A 21,026-nucleotide genomic window follows, 5' to 3' on the forward strand; every position below is an offset into this window, starting at 1 on the left:
TAGGGGATAGTTTTATGGCAGTTTTATTATTAGTATTTTTTTTTACTAGTAATGGCGGCGATCAGCAATTTTTATCGGGACTGAGACATTATGGCGGACACATCGGACACTTTTGGCACGATTTTGTGACCATTCACATTTATACAGCGATCAGTACAATTAAAAATGCATTGATTACTGTGTAAATGTGGCTGGTAGTGAAGGGGTTAACCACTAGGTGGCACTGTAGGGGTTAAGTGTGCCCTAGGGAGTGATTCTAACTGTGAGGGGGGGGGGGGGCTGTGTGTGACATGACACTGATCACTGCTCCCGATTACAGGGAGCTGTGATTAGTGTCAGTGTCATTAGGCAGAACCTTGCATTTCACATTAGCATTTCCCCATTCTTCCTCCCCGTGAGATGATCGTGGGTAAGCCCGCAGACCTTTGAGGCTGCAGGACCCACGATCATGCCCGCAAGTCGCCTCTTAAAGAGCAACGTACAGGTATGTTAATCAGCTTATACGTGCCCTTCTGCCGTAGTATATCTGCGCGAGGAAACGGTTAAAGAGTTTATTGTAGATACAGGAATGACAAGAAAACATGCTTTATTTTCACTCCCGTATCTACAATAAAGTCTTTAAAGAGGATTTTTGGAGTTGCTGGTGTTCTGGCATATAGCATCCGTCCATCGAATAGTGTCCGCCCCGTACTGCGCAGGCGCAGCGCTTGTGCAGTACGGAGCAGAAGGAGATTCGGAAAGTCTCCGAAGATTCACAGCACCTGCGCCGTGAGTGGAGGTGCAAGCCCCACCATCCAAGTGGACATATTGTAGGGCTGCAAATATTAGAGGGCCCTTCGCGGGCTTGCTTCACTCGCCACGCTTCGGCCACGGCCTTGCTGCGCTCGCCACGCTTCGGCCACGGCCTTGCTGCGCTCGGCTCTTTTTATTCCATTCTATGTCCACTTGGTGGGGCTAGAACCTGGATTCACGGCACAGGCGCTGTTCATCTTCGGCTATTTTCGGAATCTGTGTGTCCTGTGTACTGCGCATGGGGACACTATCCGATGGGGGACACAATGTGATAGGACACCGGCTTTTCCTACTATATGTCTGTATCCAGTGATTGGTGGACACTTTTGGAGTCAGAGCTTCCACGTTTGGATTCCATTCATTTAATTCAGGGTGTGTTCCCTTTGAGAGCTCTGCTTTGTCTCTATTGCTTCTCAAAAAAAGAAAAGAATCTGAATTTGCATTATGAAAACAAAAAGGATTCCAATGCCACAAGTGAATTAAAGTGGTGCTAAAAAGTTACATTTTTATTTATGTTGGACAGTGTAAGTGAGGTTTATAACCCTTGCTTCTCATTGGGTAGATTTCTCTTCACTTCCTGTCCCATAACCACAATGGTAAGTGTAAGGAAATCCCCTCCAACATGCAAGGAATCCCAGGTTTTCACCAGTGTCCCCAATGGAAAAAAATCCCCCTCTTTCCCTATATTGGTTACAGCCCAAAAATTTGGATTTTCTTACACTTTCACTCTCGATGATACATTTAGGACAAATTAGGGCCAATAGAGAATTTGGATCCTAATGGGGGCACAGACAGCAATAAAAACCGGGCAGGAGTTCTTCACATGCTCCAAAACGAAATAAAAATGTCACCTTTATTTATATTTTAATATAAGGTTAATTAATTAAAGTAAACGTAGGAGTGAAAATGAATGGAAAAGAGTCAACTAAAATATGTACATACGGTAAATAATTTTAAACAGATAACTGATGAATTGAGTTGTTAAAAAATCATTCACATTTTCGCCATATCTGCTCTCCTATCGCAAATGCCAATATTTTTTGGCCACATTTATATATTTAACTTTCATGTGATAACTAATGTAATCTTGTGATGCATATAACGAATATTATATACTTAAAACAATATATTTTTGTCGAAAAATAACATATACATTTGGATGCCATCTTTTTACAACAAGTTGCTATTTTCCTGCCACTTAAACCACAAAAACACATTTGGGCAAAAGATAGTTATTTCTATATTATTACTACTGTTCGCTGAAAATCCATGACACATTTCTTAAAAAAAAATAAAAAATTATATATATATATATATATATATATATATATATATATATATATATATATATATATATATATATATATATATATTTTTTTTTTTTTCCCAAAATGTGTTTTATTGTAAGTTTTACAGAGTAGAAAGTACAAAGTTGAACTGTTTTCTACATTAATAATTCCCTATGCACCAAATTAACATTCTACTTTCTCTAGATTTATTAATTTGGCCCCTTTTGCATATTAATATATTAATTTGGGAAAAATGGAGGACAATTCCATGTGCGCCAGTCTTTGTTAATTCTCTCAATTGCTTTTTACCAAAAATGATTGTTGTATACTGTATTGAAAAAAAAACATCTAAATATTTCAAATGCGCAATATTTATTTGCTTAGGTAATTTTAAAAGATGTGACTTTGAATCTGGCTTCTGTGAATGGAAAGCACTGAACACAATTGGCTTGGAGTGGAGAATAAGCGATAAAACTCAGTTACACAATGGAGTTTTGCCGGAGAAAGACCATACATCACAAAATGGTGAGTGCCTCTTTTATTTACAATGTTTCTTGTGGACATTAGTATAAGAGTTTGAATTTGCATTAGTCCACCTAACACCATACTCCAGCCAAAAGTAAAAAGCTAAAAATGAATAGCCCCTTAGAAGATGAAAGAACAAAACAAACTTCAGCTAGTTTTCTTGCCTGCAATCCAGAGATTTCTCCCACAGAACATTTTTTCTACCTCTAGATGTCCTCAGTCTGATGGCCCGCATCATTTAACCTACTTCCTCCGAGCCCAGTTTGTTCTGGACCTTTTCTGTGACCCAACAGTGAAAGAAAAGGTAGCCTGGTGATGAACCGTGTCATCACATAAACTGACTGGAGCCTTGTATAGCCTCTTCCTGTCATGCATTGGCCTTGCTTTAAAAGAGGCTGATACTAGTTCAAATTCAGGAATTGAAAAGCAGATGACTGATAAGGTTATCTCTCTGGCATTCTGTTCTCTCCTTTTCCTTGCTAGCACTTTAGCAATCCAGCACACCTGACTGGCTCCTTGTGTTGCATCCCCCTCCTTCAGTCTGAGTTCTGCAGTATGGGGACTGCAAGAGGTTGATCCCAGGTCAAATTCAAGTACTTATACAGCTTGTATTTAAAAAATACATATAAGAATGTATCAATGATCATAGAGCTACATTAATTTGTGTAATTTATATCTGCCTAGAGTTCAGATTCATAACACAAATTTCCAGATCAGCGCTGTCACGGCTCCCTGGCACTTCCATCTTCATTCCGACTTCCTTCCGGGTTTGCAGTCTCTGGCTGTATGAATGGCCAGGGCCACTATGATGTCACTCCTGCACATGCATGCGGGAGCCCCAACATGGAGCTTTGAAGCTATGACACGGGTATGGTGTCTGTTCAGGGCGCATACACTGATGACATCTCCGCCTGCATCCCGTGTGAATATCTCAAACAGTGCAAGTTTAGGATATATTCACTGTACCTACGGGTAAGCCTTATTATAGGTTTATCCAGTGGCAGCCATACGGGTCATATCTATGTGCCCGATCCCTAATCTACATACAGGGTGCTGAACGCATGGATTTCAATGGGTTTTTTTTTTTTTGGAAGCACATGATTAGAGCCTGATGCTCTAATTGGCTCAAAAAAAGGATGGGCTCGGGGCTCAAAACACTGCACCCTGAGCCCACCCAGTTGTGTGAAAATAGCAAATTAATATTCACTAATGTCCTTCTGATTCTCCTCCTGGCCACCTTCCCGTCTGTCTCCCACAGAGGCTGGGAGGGCAGCGTTGGTGTGCCAACCCCCCCCCCCCCCCCCACCCCACCCCAAATATTGAGCACCAGCCGCCACTGGGCTTACCTGTAGGTACAAGTGGACTTTACGTCCACTTTGGACAGTTACAGCAAGTTGTTTTTTTTCTTTTGAAAAAAAGTAAACTCTACAAAGAAAAGCTGCCGATTGTAAAAATCCTTAGCAGTATTCCATGGTTCATCCCACTGCCACTTTCTTTAGGCAACTTGAACCGCATGTAAATGTGGAGAAAAAAATGAAATACACTTCGATTACCTTGTATCTTGTTTCCAGAATGAAATATTTTTTTGCTATAGTGAACTTTTAACTAACCAACTAGCAAATGGAAAGAAAAAGTGTTAAATGAATTAGTGATCACTTTGGAAGACCTCTTCACTCAATAATACACTGTGCAGTTGCCTTAGAGAGGTCCTCATTTATTTATGATGCCGAGGATCACAGGAACTGTTGGGTGAGCCATGGCTTAGAAAGGTAAAAACAAATGACTATAAATAATAAAGCACGGAGGGGTTTATTTACTAAAGTCAAATCCACTTTGCACTAAAAAATTTACTGCAAGTGCTCTTGGAAGTGCAGTCGCTATAGATCAGAGGGGAAGATGCAAGGAATATATAAAAAAAAACAGCATTTTTGCTTGCATATGATTGGACGATAATATCGGCAGAGCTTCCCCTCAGATCTACAGCGACTGTACTTGCAAGTGCACTTTTAGTGCAAAGTGGATTTGCCTTTAGTAAATCAACCCCACTATTCTAAATACCTCAAGAATGCACAAGGCTAATTTATTATGTTCTGGCCGAGAAACTTGTAAAACATTTCACAACCAGGAACAATATCCAGAGAATCAAACTCCAAAAAATCTGTCTCTTCCATCAACTTATATATGATTTATGTTGCCTAACAACTACAAGTCTACAAGAACTACAAGTCTGCGTAATTCACAGCTGAAGTGTAAACCCATATTCTGTTCCATTTAGATACTATATTGCCTGTTAAAGCTTAAAGTGGTGTTGCCACCAAAAAATAAAAAAGTGTTTAAAATTCCTTAAAATAACTGGAAAAAAAAAACATTTTTACTCACCCATAAATACCTGTTGCTAGGGGGTCCCTCGTAGTCTGCCTTCTTCCTTGCCCGGGCTGGTGGCATCACTTCCCCTCACGCTGCACAGTCATCTGGGACCTGTCAAGTGTCCCAGATGACTGTGCGGCGTATCACGGCACCCTGCGCCGCTCACGCATGCGCAGTGGGTGCTCGGCTGTGAAGCCACAGCCGGGTGCCCACAGTACGAATGACGGCGCCGCGAGCGGAGGGGGGCTTCGTTCCCCCGCATCGCTGGACCCTGTGACAGGTAAGTGTCTGATTATTAAAAGTCAGCAGCTGCAGTATTTGTAGCTGCTGACTTTTATTTTTTATTTTTTTTTAGGGGCACCCCACGTTAATCATTTTTGAATAGTCTTTCTTTTATTTTTTTACTGATATTTTTTATTTTTATTCTGTATGTGTGCATGTATGTATGCATGTATGTGTGTATATGTGTGTATATGTGTGTGTGTATATATATATTTATTTAATTTTTATTTTTTCATCTGCGAGACTTAAAGGTTTATTTTTTTATTGTAAATCATATTACAGAAAGAAATAAAATATGTGAAAAAAAAACCTTTATGCTTGTAGGTTCAGAGCCATTTAGTGAATTGTAGATAGAGTCGGGAAGGGTTAAAACACTTTGGGGGTTATTTACTAAAGGCAAATCCACTTTGCACTGTAAGTGCACTTGGAAGTGCAGTCGCTGTAGATTTGAGGGAAACATGCAAGGAAAATAAAAATCTGCATTTTTGCTTGCACAAGATTAGATGGTAAAATCAGCAGAGCTTCCCCTCAGATTTACAGCGATCTGCAGCGACTGCACTTACAAGTGCACTTGTAGTGCAGAGTGGATTTGCCTTGTCAATCAACCCCTTTGTCAGTTTTTTTCTGTATCCTATTGGGGATACAGATTGGGGATATTCCCTTATTTACTGTAGTGTCAGCACCTTCTTGCTTCTCAGCTCAAACAAGTGTCCCAATTGAAAGATTTCCCCTCTGTTGCTGTTTTGGTGATGACTTAAAATGTTGGTTTTTCAAACACTTTGTCCCTGCGAAAATGGTCATCAGGGCAAAACAATAAGACCCAATGAGGTTTCTAGACCATTTCCACTCTACCTAAAATGTATAAAAATAAATTTTGATCTTCGATTTTTGGGGTGGATTGACTAAAGGCAAATGGACCGTGCACTCTGCAAATGCAGTTACTTTAGAGCTCATTAAATGAGATGAAGCTCAGCTGACTTCCATCATCCAATCATGTGCAAGCAAAAATGATATTTTATTTTTTACCTTATCTCATTTACGATACTCTGGAGCAACTGCAAAGTGCACAGTCTATTTGCCTTGAGTAAATCCACTCCTTTAAGTTCTCTGATGGTGCTGCCTGACTGTAATTTGTTATATCTACAGTGCCTTGAAAAAGTATTCATACCCCTTGAAATTTTCCACATTTTGTCATGTTACAACCAAAAAAATATAAATATATTTTATTGAGATTGTATGTGATAGACCAACAGTGGCATATAATTTTGAAGTGGCAAGAAAAATGGTAAATAGTTTTCAAAAATGTTTACAAATAAATATGTGAAAAGTGTGGTGTGCATTTGTATTCAGCCCCCCTGAGTCAATAGTTTGTAGAACCCCCTTTCACTGCAAATACAGCTGCAAATCTTTTTTTCGGATTGCCTCTACCAGCTTTACACGTCTAGAGTGACATTGTTGCCCATTCTTCTTTGCAAAATAGCTCAAGCTCTGTCAGATGGGATGGGGAGTATCTGTGAACAGCAATTTTCAAGTCTTGCTGCAGATTCTCAATTGGATTTAGGTCTGGACTTTGACTGGGCCATTCTAACACATGGATATGCTTTGATCTGAACCATTCCATTGTAGCTCTGGCTGTATGTTTAGTGTTGTTGTCCTGCTGGAAGGTGAACTTCCGCTCCAGTCTCAAGTCTTTTGCAGACTCTAATAGGTTTTCGTCTAAGATTGCTCTGTATTTGGCTCCATCCGTCTTCCCATCAACTCTGACCAGTTTCCCTGCTGAAGAAGAGGATCCCCACAACATGATGCTGCCACCACCATGTTTCACGGTGGGGATGGTGTGTTCAGGGTGATGTGCGTTTTTATTTTTACGTCAAAAAGTTAGTTTTTGGTCTCAGCACCTTCTTCTACATGTTTGCTGTGTCCCCCCACATGGCTTCTCCCAAACTGCAAACAGAACATCTTATGGCTTTCTTTTAGCAATGGCTTTCTTCTTGCCACTCTTCCATAAAGGTCAGATTTGTGGAGTGCACGACTAAGGCCGCGTACACACGGGCGGACTGTTCGCCCAACTTTGTCCGCTGAACAGTGTTTGGGCGGACAGTCCGCTCGTGTGTGGGCTTTCAGCGGACAGTTTCAGCGGACAGTTTGACGAACAAGGTTTTTCGGAAATTCCGTAAAACTGTCCGCTGAAACCTTGTTTGAGCAAACAGTCCGCCCGTGTGTAGGCTTGTTCGACAAACTAAGTTCCGCGCATGCTCAGAAAGGCTTAACACGCCGAAAGTTATAATGCAGTGTATAGGACGTCGTATTTTTCGTCCCGTCGTACGTGCCGTTCACGTCATCGCGCACGGTTTCAGCAAACTGTTCGTTCGTCGTGTGTGGCCATGTCCGTCCATGCTAATTTTGAGCGAACTGTTTGCCGAAACTGTTTGACGGACAAAGTTGGGCGAACAGTCCGCCCGTGTGTACGCGGCCTAATAGTTGTCCTGTGGACAGATTCTCCCACCTGAGCTGTGGATCTCTGCAGCTTCTCCAGAGTTACCATGGGCCTCTTGGCTCCTTCTCTGATTAATGCTCTACTTGCCCGGCCTGCCAGTTTAGGTGGACGGCCATGTCTTGGTAGGTTTGCAGTTGTGTCATACTCTTTCCATTTTCAGATGATGGATTGAACAGTGCTCCGTGAGATGTTCAAAACTTGAGATTTTTTTTATAACCTAACCCTGCTTTAACCTTCCTAATGGTATTCCCGAGTCTGGCTCGGGGTGGATTTTCAGTACCAAAAGTGGTAACCCCGAGCCACACTCAGGATCGCATCGCAGGATCCAGGTACAGTTACTTACCTTGCCCCCTGGATCCTGCAATGTCTCCCCGCTCTGTGTGCGAGCGTGTCCCCGCTCGATGTATCACAGCACCAGGCTCCATTCCCCGCGAGCGTTGCAACGCATGGGGGACGGAGCATGGCACCAAATTCAAAAAGGGAAACACACTATACAGTGGTGTGAAAAAGTGTTTGCCCCCTTCCTCATTTCCTGTTTCTTTGCATGTTTGTCACACTTAAGTGTTTCGGAACATCAAACCAATTTAAACAATAGTCAAGGACAACACAAGTAAACACAAAATGCAATTTGTAAATGAAGGTGTTTATTATTAAAGGTGAAAAAAAATCCAAACCATCATGGCCCTGTGTGAAAAAGTGATTGCCCCCCTTGTTAAAACATACTATAACTGTGGTTGTCCACACCTGAGTTCAATTTCTCTAGCCACACCCAGGCCTGATTATTGCCACACCTGTTCACAATCAAGGCATCACTTAAATAGGAGCTGCTTGACACAGTAAGGTCCACCAGAAGATCCTTAAAAGCTACACATCATGCCGAGACCCAAAGAAATTCAGGAACAATTGAGAAAGAAAGTAATTGAGATCTATCAGTCTGGAAAGGGTTATAAAGCCATTTCCAAAGCTTTGGGAATCCAGCGAACCACAGTGAGAGCCATTATCCACAAATGGCGAAGACATGGAACAGTGGTGAACCTTCCCAGGAGTGGCCGGCCGCCCAAAATTACCCCAAGAGCGCAGCGACGACTCATCCAAGAGGTCATAAAAGACCCCACAACAACGTCCAAGGAACTGCAGGCCTCACTTGCCTCAGTTAAGGTCAGCGTTCATGCCTCCACCATCAGGAAAAGACTGGGCAAAAATGGCCTGCATGGCAGAGTTCCAAGGAGAAAACCACTGCTGAGCAAAAAGAACATCAAAGCTCGTCTCAATTTCTCCACAACACATCTTGATGATCCCCAAGACTTTTGGGACAACATTCTGTGGACCGATGAGACAAAAGTGGAACTCTTTGGAAGGTGTGTGTCCAAGTATATCTGGCGTAGAAGGAACACTGCATTTCATAAAAAGAACATTATACCAACAGTAAAATATGGTGGTGGTAGTGTGATGGTCTGGGGCTGTTTTGCTGCTTCAGGACCTGGAAGACTTGCCGTGATAAAAGGAACTATGAGTTCTGCTGTCTACCAAGAGATCCTGAAGGAGAATGTCCGACCATCTGTTCGTGTACTCAAGCTGAAACGAACTTGGGTTCTGCAGCAGGACAATGATCCTAAACACACCAGCAAGTCCACCACCGAATGGCTGAAGAAAAACAAAATGAAGCCTTTGGAGTGGCCTAGCTAAAGTCCTGACCTGAATCCTATTGAGATGTTGTGGTATGACCTTAAAAAGGCCGTTCATGCTCGAAAACCCTCTAATGTAACTGAATTAGGACAATTCTGCAAAGATGAGTGGGCCAAAATTCCTCCAGGACGCTGTAAAAGCCTCATTGCACGTTATCGCAAACGCTTGGTTGCAGTTGTTGCTGCTAAGGGTGGCCCAACCAGTTATTAGGTTTAGGGGGCAATCACTTTTTCACACAGGGCCATGATGGTTTGGATTTTTTTTCACCTTTAATAATAAACACCTTCATTTACAAATTGCATTTTGTGTTTACTTGTGTTGTCCTTGACTATTGTTTAAATTGGTTTGATGTTCCGAAACACTTAAGCGTGACAAACATGCAAAGGAACAGGAAATGAGGAAGGGGGCAAACACTTTTTCACACCACTGTACATACAGTACACTGTAATCTTACAGATTACATTACTGTATCAAATTATTTCACATCCTTTTTGTCCCTAGTGGTCTGTCCAGTGTCCTGCATGCAGTTTTATATTATATATACTGTTCTTTCTGCCTGGAAACTGGAGATTGTCCATAGCAAACCAAAACCGTCACTTTACATCAAAAGTGGTTTTAGGCCAGCTAGAAAACAGGGATAATAAATTAGAATCACTTGCAGAATTGAGCGATAGCGATTTGTGGGGAAATTCATCATCAGACAGCGAAAGTAATGACAGCGACAATTCTGCAATTGAGCAAATTTCAGTGTTTATTATTTGATTACATTATTGAATCATTTGTATTATATTATTATTTGTTATAATTATTTATAGTTATTAATTATATTATAATTTATGATTTCGTGTTTCAAACTTTATCATACCCGGGCTGTCTACTAGACTCTTGTTTGGACAGATTTAAGTGTGTTATTCCTAAGAATTACAGGCCTACAATATAAAACACCAAATTTCCATGCAAAACATTGTACCGCTTTGAGCATAAAATTCTGAAATAATCATACCACCAGGGAGGTTAAACTTCTCCACAGCTTTATCCCTGACCTGTCTGGTGTGTTCCTTGGCCTCCATGATGCTGTTTGTTCACTAAGGTTCTCTAACAAACCTCTGAGGGCTTCGCAGAACAGCTGTATTTATACTGAGAATAAACCACACATAGGTGGACTCTATTTACTAATTAGGTGACTTCTAAAGGCAATTGGTTCCACTAGATTTTAGTTAGGGGTATCAGAGTGAAGGGGGCTGAATACAAATGCACGCCACACTTTTCAGATATTTATTTGTAAAAAAAATTGAAAACCATTTATCATTTTCCTTCCACTTCACAATTATGTGCCACTTTGTGTTAGTCTATCACATAAAATCCCAATAAAATACACAACAACAAAATTTGGAAAATTTCAAGGGGTGGAAATACTTTTTCAAGGCACTGTATATCAGATGAAAATACTAAGCGATATCCCGATCCAAAATAAGAGAGCCAGCGCTTAGCACCCTCACCTTCCTGGTTCCTGTAAAGTCAGTGCTATTGTCATTGCTTGAGGGTTGTCATTATTGCCTATTTTTTTGCTGCGTTTACCTATTTAGTTACAATTGTCTGTTTGTTGCCTATATTGTAACAACCGCCTGTTTGTTTGTCAGCATATAGTCAGGAATGCAATTTTTTTGTCTACATCTGGTCAAGTCAGAGCTGCTTGTTCACATGACTTGTAAGAATAATTATATTTCCTGCAAGCCTTTCATTTTCAAACACTATTATTCCAATGTTTTGTGCAATGTTACGCCACTTTAAACCCCAATAGGAATCTATTGACTTCCAAAAGTTCCCAGCTATAATAAGTACCATTTGACAGCTCACAAAATGGCTGCCTGTGTATTGAGTTTTTTCGGTATAGTATGCTCCCACGAACCCAGTAAACCATTATACAGTACTTTCTGTAATTATAGATCTTTGTAAATGCCACCTTGTATATTTTAAACACATTTATACAGCTTTTGATCAAATACAAATTCCCTTATACTTTTCTTCTACAGCACTTGCATAGAAAAAAAAAAAAAGAGCGAAAGAAAACTAAGGGGTAATCCTTAATCTATCTCACCCTGGGTCTGACCCATCTGACCCATATCTCCTTCCCAGAAATGTGGCCCTGCCTGTGTTCATGTGATTATACAATTGCCAACTCAAAAAATTGGCATCTGTATTCATGTACATTACTGGGCAGTCTTGGGCTTATTAGGAGTAGTGTGGGAGCAAAAAGGGCCAGACCTGCAACCAGGGGTGGACTGACAACTCATGGGGACCGCGGGCAATAGGAGATTATGGGGCCCCCAGGAAATCCGAGATTATGGGGCCACACAGTATACACACACACAGTATTCAATCACACAGTATACACAGACATGTACACACAGTATACACAGACATGTTTCTATTGGCTGAGAAGGTACTGGAGAGGTGGGGCAGCTATAATCTCAGGATTTTTAGATCAAAAGTATGTCGGTAAGGGACATTTCAGAGACAGATGTAAAAAAAACACAGATTTTTGCATACTGTTCCTGGTTTTACTGAAGCTGGCAACCCTGATGGGGCCCCCTAGTAGCTCGGGGTCTGTGGTCAGTCCACCCCTGCCGGCAACTTATGCTGTTGAAGTAGTTCACAACTCATAGGGGGATGCATTTTGACTTTTTCGCCTTGGGTTCTAAAAGGCTTTATAACAGTACTGACTACTTATTTCTACAGTCAACAGAATGAACAGCAATTATGGTTGATGGGCAAAGGCATTAACTAAAAACTTGTTACCCAAGGGAAAAACGAATTGGGGCACACATATACTGTACAGGCTCTGTCTGTTACCCTCGAAAACATTGGTGTTTCTCCTGATAGTGGAATTTACCGTATTTATCGGCGTATAACACGCATTTTTTTCCCCTTAATCAGGGGAAAATCGCGAGGTGCGTGTTATACGCCGATCCTCCATGATTTTTGAGCGATTTTTGAGCCTCTGGGTGGCTTTCAGCCTCCTTCGGCCCTTCTCGCAGCTTTCAGCTGCCTTCGGCCCTTCTCGCGGCTTTTGCCCGCAAACCGCAGAGAATGGCAGAAGGTGACCGAGAACTACCGGGCGCCATTTTTAAAAATAAAATCTGAAATTAACACTGACAAGGGGACAACGATGCACAAGGCTGCATTACAAGGCTGCAATGATAGACAGGCTGCAGTGATGGACAAGACTGCAATGATGGACAGGCTGCATGATAAGGCTGCAATGATGGACAGGCTGCATATGACACTGACAAGGCTGCAATGATGGACAGGCTGCATATGACACTGACAAGGCTGCAATGATGGACAGGCTGCATATGACACTGACAAGGCTGCAATGATGGACAGGCTGCATATGACACTGACAAGGCTGCAATGATGGACAGGCTGCATATGACACTGACAAGGCTGCAATGATGGACAGGCTGCATATGACACTGACAAGGCTGCAATGATGGACAGGCTGCATATGACACTGACAAGGCTACAATGATGGACAGGCTGCATTATTTTTGAATTTACATGGTGTCACTGTTTAGCAAAGCAGCCTCCTCCATAGGTGAGGTATATGAGATTTTGCATCATGGTTCGATGTATTAATTGCTGCATGGAACTCCATTAAAGAAATTTACAATTACCGTTATGGTTTCACTATACAGGAAGAGTGAAAATCCGCAACAGGGTCAAAGACAGCAATAAAATGCAGAGAGGGCTTCTAGCCTTTTCTATTTCTCAAAAAAAAAAAAAAGATTATATATATATATATATATATATATATATATATATATATATATATATATATATATATATATATATATATACAACTTTTATTGCCATCTGCGTCCCTGTTGCAGATTTTCCTTAACTCCTATCTGGTAAAATAGGTTTCACTAGTATAAAAGCAGAAATCTCTTTAACCTCCCTGGCGGTATGATTTTCTCAGATTTTTGAGGCTCAAAGCGGTACAATGTTTTGCATTGAAATTTGGCATTTTATATTGTAGACCTGCAATTCTTAGGAATAACACACTTAAATCTGTCCAAACAAGAGGCTAGTAGACATGAAAAAAACTTAATAAAGGAAAAGTGGTAGGAAAAAACACCTGTGGGTGTAACCAATCACTTTTTCCATAATAATTCCTGGTTTGCATAACAGGGTTCTCGCAGGAGCATGTCGTTTCCCTACGTACCAGGGGGTTGATTTACTAAAAGCAAATCCAATTTACACTACAAGTGCACTGCAAGTGCACTTGGAAGTGCAGTCTCTGTAGATCTGAGGGGAAGCTCTATAATGAGGAAGCTCTGCTGATTTTATTATCCAATCATGTGCAAGCAAAAATGCTGTTATTATATATTTTTCTTTTTTTTTTCCTTGCATGTCCCCCCTCAAATCTACAGTGACTGCACTTCCAAGGGCACTTGCAGTGCACTTGTAGTGCAAAGTCGAGTTGCCTTTAGTAAATAAAACCCCTTCTGTCTATGGGTCATCCTCTTTCTTAACTCAGAAAGTTGGCATATATGGATAAGAGAAGGAAATTCAAGGTAAGAGTAGTGCTGTTTCTTTATAGAATGTCTTGTGAGCTCACTACTGGTGAGTAAAATAGAATAACAAATAAGCTTGAGACTCTTCAATTCACTGGCATAGAAGTAGTCACCTGCTCTGTAGTTGTGTTCTGGAAGACACTTCCATGTTATAGGTAGGAACTTTTTGAAGCAAGCAGGCCCGCACAGCTGCTGTAGCTGACTCCCTTACTGCAAGTGGTCAACTTGTGTTATCATGCAGACTGGCATATAATAAAGTGGAAGGTCACAGACGAACACTGTGTGGGTTTTCAAGCTATTCTTCATAACTCCTTGTGAGCTATAATAAAGGTAATAGTATTCACCTTCTCCTTTGTCCTAATCATCCAGGGACTTCACCTCCTCATTACTGACTGATCTTACTTCCCGCTTTCCTTGAACCTATATACGGCACCAGCTTGTGATCCAGACACTTGCTAACATGGCTCTTCAATTATACATGGGCAAATTCATAATGCATGTCCAGGGGTTTGTCTTGACAATGTATAATTTAGATTTCAATAGAAAAAGAAATGCAACATTTCCTATATTTGATTCCAAAGCAAAAAAAAAATAAAAATAAAAAAACCCCACTAGTCTTGCTTATAGCCATACAACATATAAATACCAAGTTCAAAAATGACTAGATAAAATATACATTTCAAAGCAGGCATGGTGCTACTTTTTAAGTTTGGATAATTATAAGATCTAAAAGTGCAATTTCCTGTTTGCATTTTAACTGGTGCTTAAAGAAAACCAATCACAATGCAGGGATCTAAATATTTATAATTTGTAAGCTTGCTCTACCTAAAGTGGCCCAAGGTCTGCAAAGATGGTACTTCCATGTTAAGCACTAGGGATGCCACCTTTTCTTCAAGCCAAACCCGAACACTTTAGCAGCGCCGGTGTCCTATCATATAAGGTCCCCCATCCGATAGTGTCCACTGTGTACTGCGCATGCGCAGTACACAGCAACACAGATTCCGAAAATTGCAGAGGATGAACGGTGCTTGCGCCGTGAGTCCAGGTTCTATCCCCACCATCCAAGTGGACATAGAGTAGGAATATAAAAGAGCCGAGCGCAGCGAGGCCGAGCTCAAAGTGTGGCGAGCAAAGCTCGCCCGCGAGGGGCCCTCTAATATTCACAACCCTATGTCCGCTTGGATGGTGGGGCTACCACCTCCACTCACGGCGCAGGCGCTGTTCAGCTTCGGAGATTTTCCGAAGCTTCGTCTGCTCCGTACTGCGTATGCGCAGTACGGGGCGGACACTATATGATGGCAGGACACTATCTGCCAGAACACCGGCAAATATTTTTTTTTTGTAGTAAATTAAATTCATTACCACTGTACATTGTAATGAACATCTTTTTTTATGTTGTATACACTATACATATAGTTTTGTGATTAAATAACATTTCTGGAGGGGGTGATGGGTGCAGTATGTACAGGAGAGAAGTGCTATGATGGGTGTAGTATGTACAGGAGAGGAGTGTGGAGGGTATGATGGGGGCAGTATGTACAGGAGATTAGTACTATGATGGGTGTAGTATGTACAGGAGAGGAGTGCTATGATGGGTGCAGTATGTACAGGAGAGGAGTGCTATGATGGGTGCAGTATGTACAGGAGAGGAGTGTGGAGGCTATGATGGGGGCAGTATGTACAGGAGAGGAGTGTGGAGGGTATGATGGGGGCAGTATGTACAGGAGAGGAGTGTGGAGGGTATGATGGGGGCAGTATGTACAGGAGAGGAGTGTGGAGGGTATGATGGGGGCAGTATGTACAGGAGAGGAGTTTGGAGGGTATGATGGGTGCAGTATGTACAGGAGAGGAGTGCGGAGGGTATGATGGGGGCAGTATGTACAGGAGAGGGGTGCAGAGGGTATGATGGGGGCAGTATGTACAGGAGAGAGGTGCAGAGGGTATGATGGGTGCAGTATGTACAGGAGAAGGGTGCAGAGGGTATGATGGGGGCTGCATGTACAGGAGAGGAGTGTGAAGGGTATGATGGGTGCAGTATGTACAAGAGAGGGGTGCGGAGGGTATGATGGGTGCAGTATGTACAGGAGAGGGGTGCGGAGGGTATGATGGGTGCAGTATGTACAGGAGAGGGGTGCGGAGGGTATGATGGGTGCAGTATGTACAGGAGAGGGGTGCGGAGGGTATGATGGGTGCAGTATATACAGGAGAGGAGTGTGGAGGGTATGATGGGGGCAGTATGTACAGGAGAGGGGTGCAGAGGGTATGATGGGGGCAGAATGTACAGGAGAGGGGTGCAGAGGGTATGATGGAGGCAGTATGTACAGGAGAGTGGTGCAGAGGGTATGATGGAGGCAGTATGGGGAGGGATTTCTTGCGGTGTCTGTGGGGTGACTATGGAATGAAGTCCCTCAGCTGGGGGGTAGGAAGCGGCTCGGAGTGATGTCTGTATGAAGTGGTCTGGGGGTGATATAAGCTGGGGGGAGTTGGGGGCTGAGAAGTGGTCAGATAGGGATGTCTATAATTTTAAAAAAAAAGCTATTGTGATCATCTACTAAAATATACAACAATACTATTAAATGAAAACAATGTGTTATAAGATGCTGCCCCCAGCACTTTGTATGTACAGATGATGTGAAGGTAATGTATGACCATTCATATATCCTGTGTTATCCAGGCTCTGAGTCTGGACTATCGGGGTGTAAACTCACCACATACACACAGGGTTAAGTGAATGGTCATAAATGACATCACATGATCTGGACAGAGGATGGGGAAGTTTGTGTACATAGATAAGTGAGCTGCTTGGGAGATACTGTGATCAGACTGCAGACTCTTCCCCCCCCCCCCACCCCCCCCCCATACACACACTGCTGTCTCTTCCGATTCTGCTTATCTTTAACCTTCACAAAAGAAACGCTCCTGGAACTTTGCTTAGTAAAATAAAAAGTCGGCTCACCTCTTGATGAGCAGCGGGCAGCCTGACAGCAGCTCCAGTGATCTCCTCCGCTCTGCCTCCCCCTTCTTCAAGACCACGGCACTAGTGATTGCAGAGGGGGGAACAGAGATAATGGAGACCCTGCAGGAGCCTGGAGGGGGGAGACAGAAAGGAGCTTCAGATTCCCAACACACACACACCAGCACAGTGTGTGTATTTATTGAGACGAAATGATACTGCTGCTGTGACTGTCTCCACAGTGACATGTATTGTAATGAAGCTCCCCCTTGCCAGAATGGTCTGTCCGGGTTTCAAGCAGTCTGAAAACCGGGCAGATGATTCAGAACCCGGACTGTCTGGGTGAATCCCGTACAGGTGGCAACCCTATTAAGCACTCAAGGATTCCTAAAACCCCAGCACTCTGGCAAGTAAGAGGCCGTACAGGTTTTTGGTTGATGCTTGACATACCTCCTACTATTCCTTACTGCATTATGGAATAATAAGCTTTACTGTCTAAAAGCAAATGTGGGATTGGAGAGTTATTTGACTGGATGCTGTGTGGTTGATTGGTGCCTAAAAGGACTATGTAGTTTTGGGGATCGAAATCTGAAGGTGCCTGCTTTTCGGAACTGCCACCATAAATATAAGGTCTGCCAACAAGTTTACCTCAATTGCTATCTATTTAGTATATTTAGCTATACATACTTTGTTTAAGCTTGACACTTTAGCTTGGGTGTAAGAAGGTCAGACATCACTTGAATACTGATCTTTGCCTTGCCAACTTTTTGACCTCACACACTGCACTGCTGATGCTTGAGGTCAGGAAGTCAAATCTCTGACCCACTGGATGCCCCAGAGGTAACAGCACCCAGTCTTTCTTGTAATGTCAGAGCGAGGTTCCAAATATTGGTCCATAACTATGACGGTAGCCTTGCCAACAATAGGAATTTACAGAAAGTAGGAAAGGGTGGTCAAAGGTCCTAGTGTATTGGGAAATGTTGGTGTTTTGGTTTGGGGGGCTGTTGCAGATATGTGCTCATCTAGGTGCCTGCACTTCAAATCTGAAGAACTTTTTTGTTATCTTCTCCCAACATTGTCTGTTTAAGAAGAAAGCCTAGTCTAATGGAAAAAAGTAGCAAGAGTTACTGTCTGCAATATTCAATGTCATACAAACACAAGAGAATGTTTTCCTTCAAGGGTAAACCTTACTCCTGAATAGCTACAATGGGTGGGTGGGTTCCAGTAAGTTGAATGATGTTAAATAATAGTACAAAATGTGTCAGCACAACAAACAATCATATACAATATAACAATAGCAAGCTTGTACATTCTGTGCATCACCCACAGACAATAGACAATGTATTATATTCAATAATATTTGTGCAGCTCTAGTGAAAAAATATATTAACTATCGGTATCAGAATAAATCAAAAACACACATCAAATAATAAATATGCACTATGCCGTCCAATAAGTGTCTTCTGAATAGCCCATAAATAAATGGTGATCAAATATTAAAGAATACAAAAATTGTTAATATAATAACAAAATTCCTTAATCTCCACTAGTTCTGTGTATTTAAAAAAAATGGTGATCTTCCACTCTCCTCTTCCAACACCACCATGTGAAAAGCTTGTGAATCTGCTCATCTTGGAATGGACCTCAAAATCATAAGAGGTCAGAACAGACGAAAAGCAAAAGTCGGATGTGAGCTTTTGGTCAGAAATTCCGGCCGTGTGTATGCTCCATCAGACATTTGCTGGCAGAATTCTCTATTTTTCGGTCGGAAAAATTTCCGATCGGAAATTCCGATTGTCTGTACAAATTCCGACGTGCAAAATACCTACGCATGCCTGGAAACAATTCGACACATGCTCGGAAGCATTGAAATTTATTTTCTCAGCTCGTCGTAGTGTTGTACGTCACTGCGTTCTTGACTGCTGAAAGTTCAGAGAACTTTTCTCTGACGTGTGTATGCAAGCCAAGCTTGAGCGGAATTCCGTCGGAAAAACCATCCAAGTTTTTTCCGATGGAAAATCTGCTCCTTTGTACGGGGCATAAGATATCCACCTTAAATGGATCCTGGGATATATCGCTACAACTCTCCTTTGTACACATTTACAGATTTGCTTAAATAATGCATCAACATATCCCTGTAAACAATAAAGCCGGATCTAGTGCTCTCCATTTAAAAAAATTTTATTAGCAAAAGCAGGGAATCCAAACTGCTCACATACCGTATTTGCCGGCGTATAAGACGACTGGGCGTATAAGACGACCCCCTATTTTTCAAGTGAAAACATAGGTTTTGGGCAATACTCACGGTATAAGACTACCCCCCTTCTGAGGCAACACCATTTTTAAAAAACATTAGAACGATTAAAAAAAACAAAGCAAGAATGCCAACTACTCATCCGCCATGCTGTGTTATGTCATAAAGTAAATCAAACAATAATAACACAAACAGAGATCTATTGAATGCCACAACTCTGGAAAGTAGAATTTTTCACTAACCAAACCTATACCACTTTTGGGTTACATTCTATGGGAATTGTCCACCAAAATGCATTTAATAACCCCCCTGTCATATGTCCCAGATTTACCTGTCCCTCTTGGGTGCCTGGGACCTCAAAGGCAAATAGCAGGATGTATAGTAGTAGGAGATCAGTGAATGGATTTACCCAGGGAAGTATGGTGAGCGGTGTATTATTTTAATGAATACAACGCCTGCTTGGATTAGCAGAGGCTGTAGCATCATCAGCCCTTGCCTCTCTCTCTCTCAAAGCCATTCCGAGCAGGCTACTCTATGTAGCCTGCTCGGATTGGCAGAGGTTGTTACTCCAATCCAAGCAGGCTCTGTATTCATTAAAAGAATACATCGCTCGCCGGGATTGAATGAATGAATGAATGAATGAAATATTTGCATAGCGCACAATGCGAACTGAATCGCCTCTAGGCGCTGTGGCGAGCTTTGATCATCTGCTAAAAGAGGAAGGTCTTGAGTTTATTCCTAAAAGCCAGGCTCAACGGCGTATACAGTTTGTAGCTGAAGCCACATACAGTATTAGCAGACATTTGGGGGCTGACATCCATCGGGCAGCATTGTATACCTGTATACCCGGCATATAAGACGACCCCCGATTTTTGGGCATTTTTTTTAAGTGTAAAAGGTAGTCTTATACGCCAGCAAATACAGTATTTAAAATAATTAGCTGGCATCTATAAATGAACAGTACATCCACTTCCCTGGACATTAGGATCAACATGAACCCAGCTCCAGCTGCAAAGACACCGTCGCTTGTAGCCAGCACTGAGCTGCTGGGCATAATGATGTCACTTAGTAAGCTCTGACCTAGAAAGTGGCATCATCACATCCATCATTCACTAGCACTGCACAAACATCACTAAATATAATACAAGTTGAATGATGTTGTCATCATTCAACCTGAAACATTGACGGCACCTAATGGTGGAAAAGAGTTGCTGCGATGGCTCCAGATTTAAGGTGAGAATTGCAGCAAGAACTGCTGTTTTATTTTTACACTTTTTCTTTTTCTGAGCTGCTTTTTTAAATATATGTTTTTAATACAAAACTGGGAATCTTCTATGATGCTTAGTAAAAAAAAAAAAGTAACTGACACAGATAAGTAGAATACCAAACTTGTAAATAGACTTAAGAAATGATGCTTAACTGTTGAATGGGTGGTGATTTCTGTCTTTACTTAAGAGCTATAGCTGCCAAAGAATCTTCAAGGTCTAACTCACTTACAAATAACTACCCCCCTGCTGTGCACAGTGGTTTCAGCTAAAGCACACAACAGGGATGTAGGTAGCACACAGAAGAGGATTAGGCATCCGACACATAGGAAGTAAAGAATACAAAATCTTTGGTGGCCACCACCCATCGTACAGGTATCAATAATTTTTTTGTGTGGGGTGCTTTTGTTAACAAAAAAAAGACGATGACAGAGTCACTTTAATATCAAGATTACATTTTTTCTTTTAAAGTCATGCTGTAGTGAAAACTAAAATTTAAACCATGAGCTGTTTAAAGGGAGCACAACCTACTGCCT

General features: G+C 41.8%; 1 protein-coding gene across 3 annotated transcripts in view; it reads left to right on the forward strand.

Moving 5' to 3' along the window:
* The window catches only part of MALRD1 (MAM and LDL receptor class A domain containing 1), a 696,170-nt gene that overhangs the window by 183,694 nt on the left and 491,450 nt on the right, over positions 1-21,026 (forward strand). For all 3 annotated transcript variants that reach the window (XM_077490931.1, XM_077490932.1, XM_077490933.1), the window contains one exon: positions 2,466-2,606. In XM_077490931.1, coding sequence (XP_077347057.1) covers positions 2,466-2,606 — 141 coding nt within the window. The remainder of the gene's footprint in view (positions 1-2,465; positions 2,607-21,026) is intronic.

The sequence above is a fragment of the Lithobates pipiens genome, unplaced genomic scaffold (genome assembly GCF_037356315.1).
Source record: "Lithobates pipiens isolate NorthernLeopardFrog02 unplaced genomic scaffold, aLitPip1_a1.2 Scaffold_19, whole genome shotgun sequence".
Taxonomy (NCBI): Eukaryota; Metazoa; Chordata; class Amphibia; order Anura; family Ranidae; genus Lithobates; species Lithobates pipiens.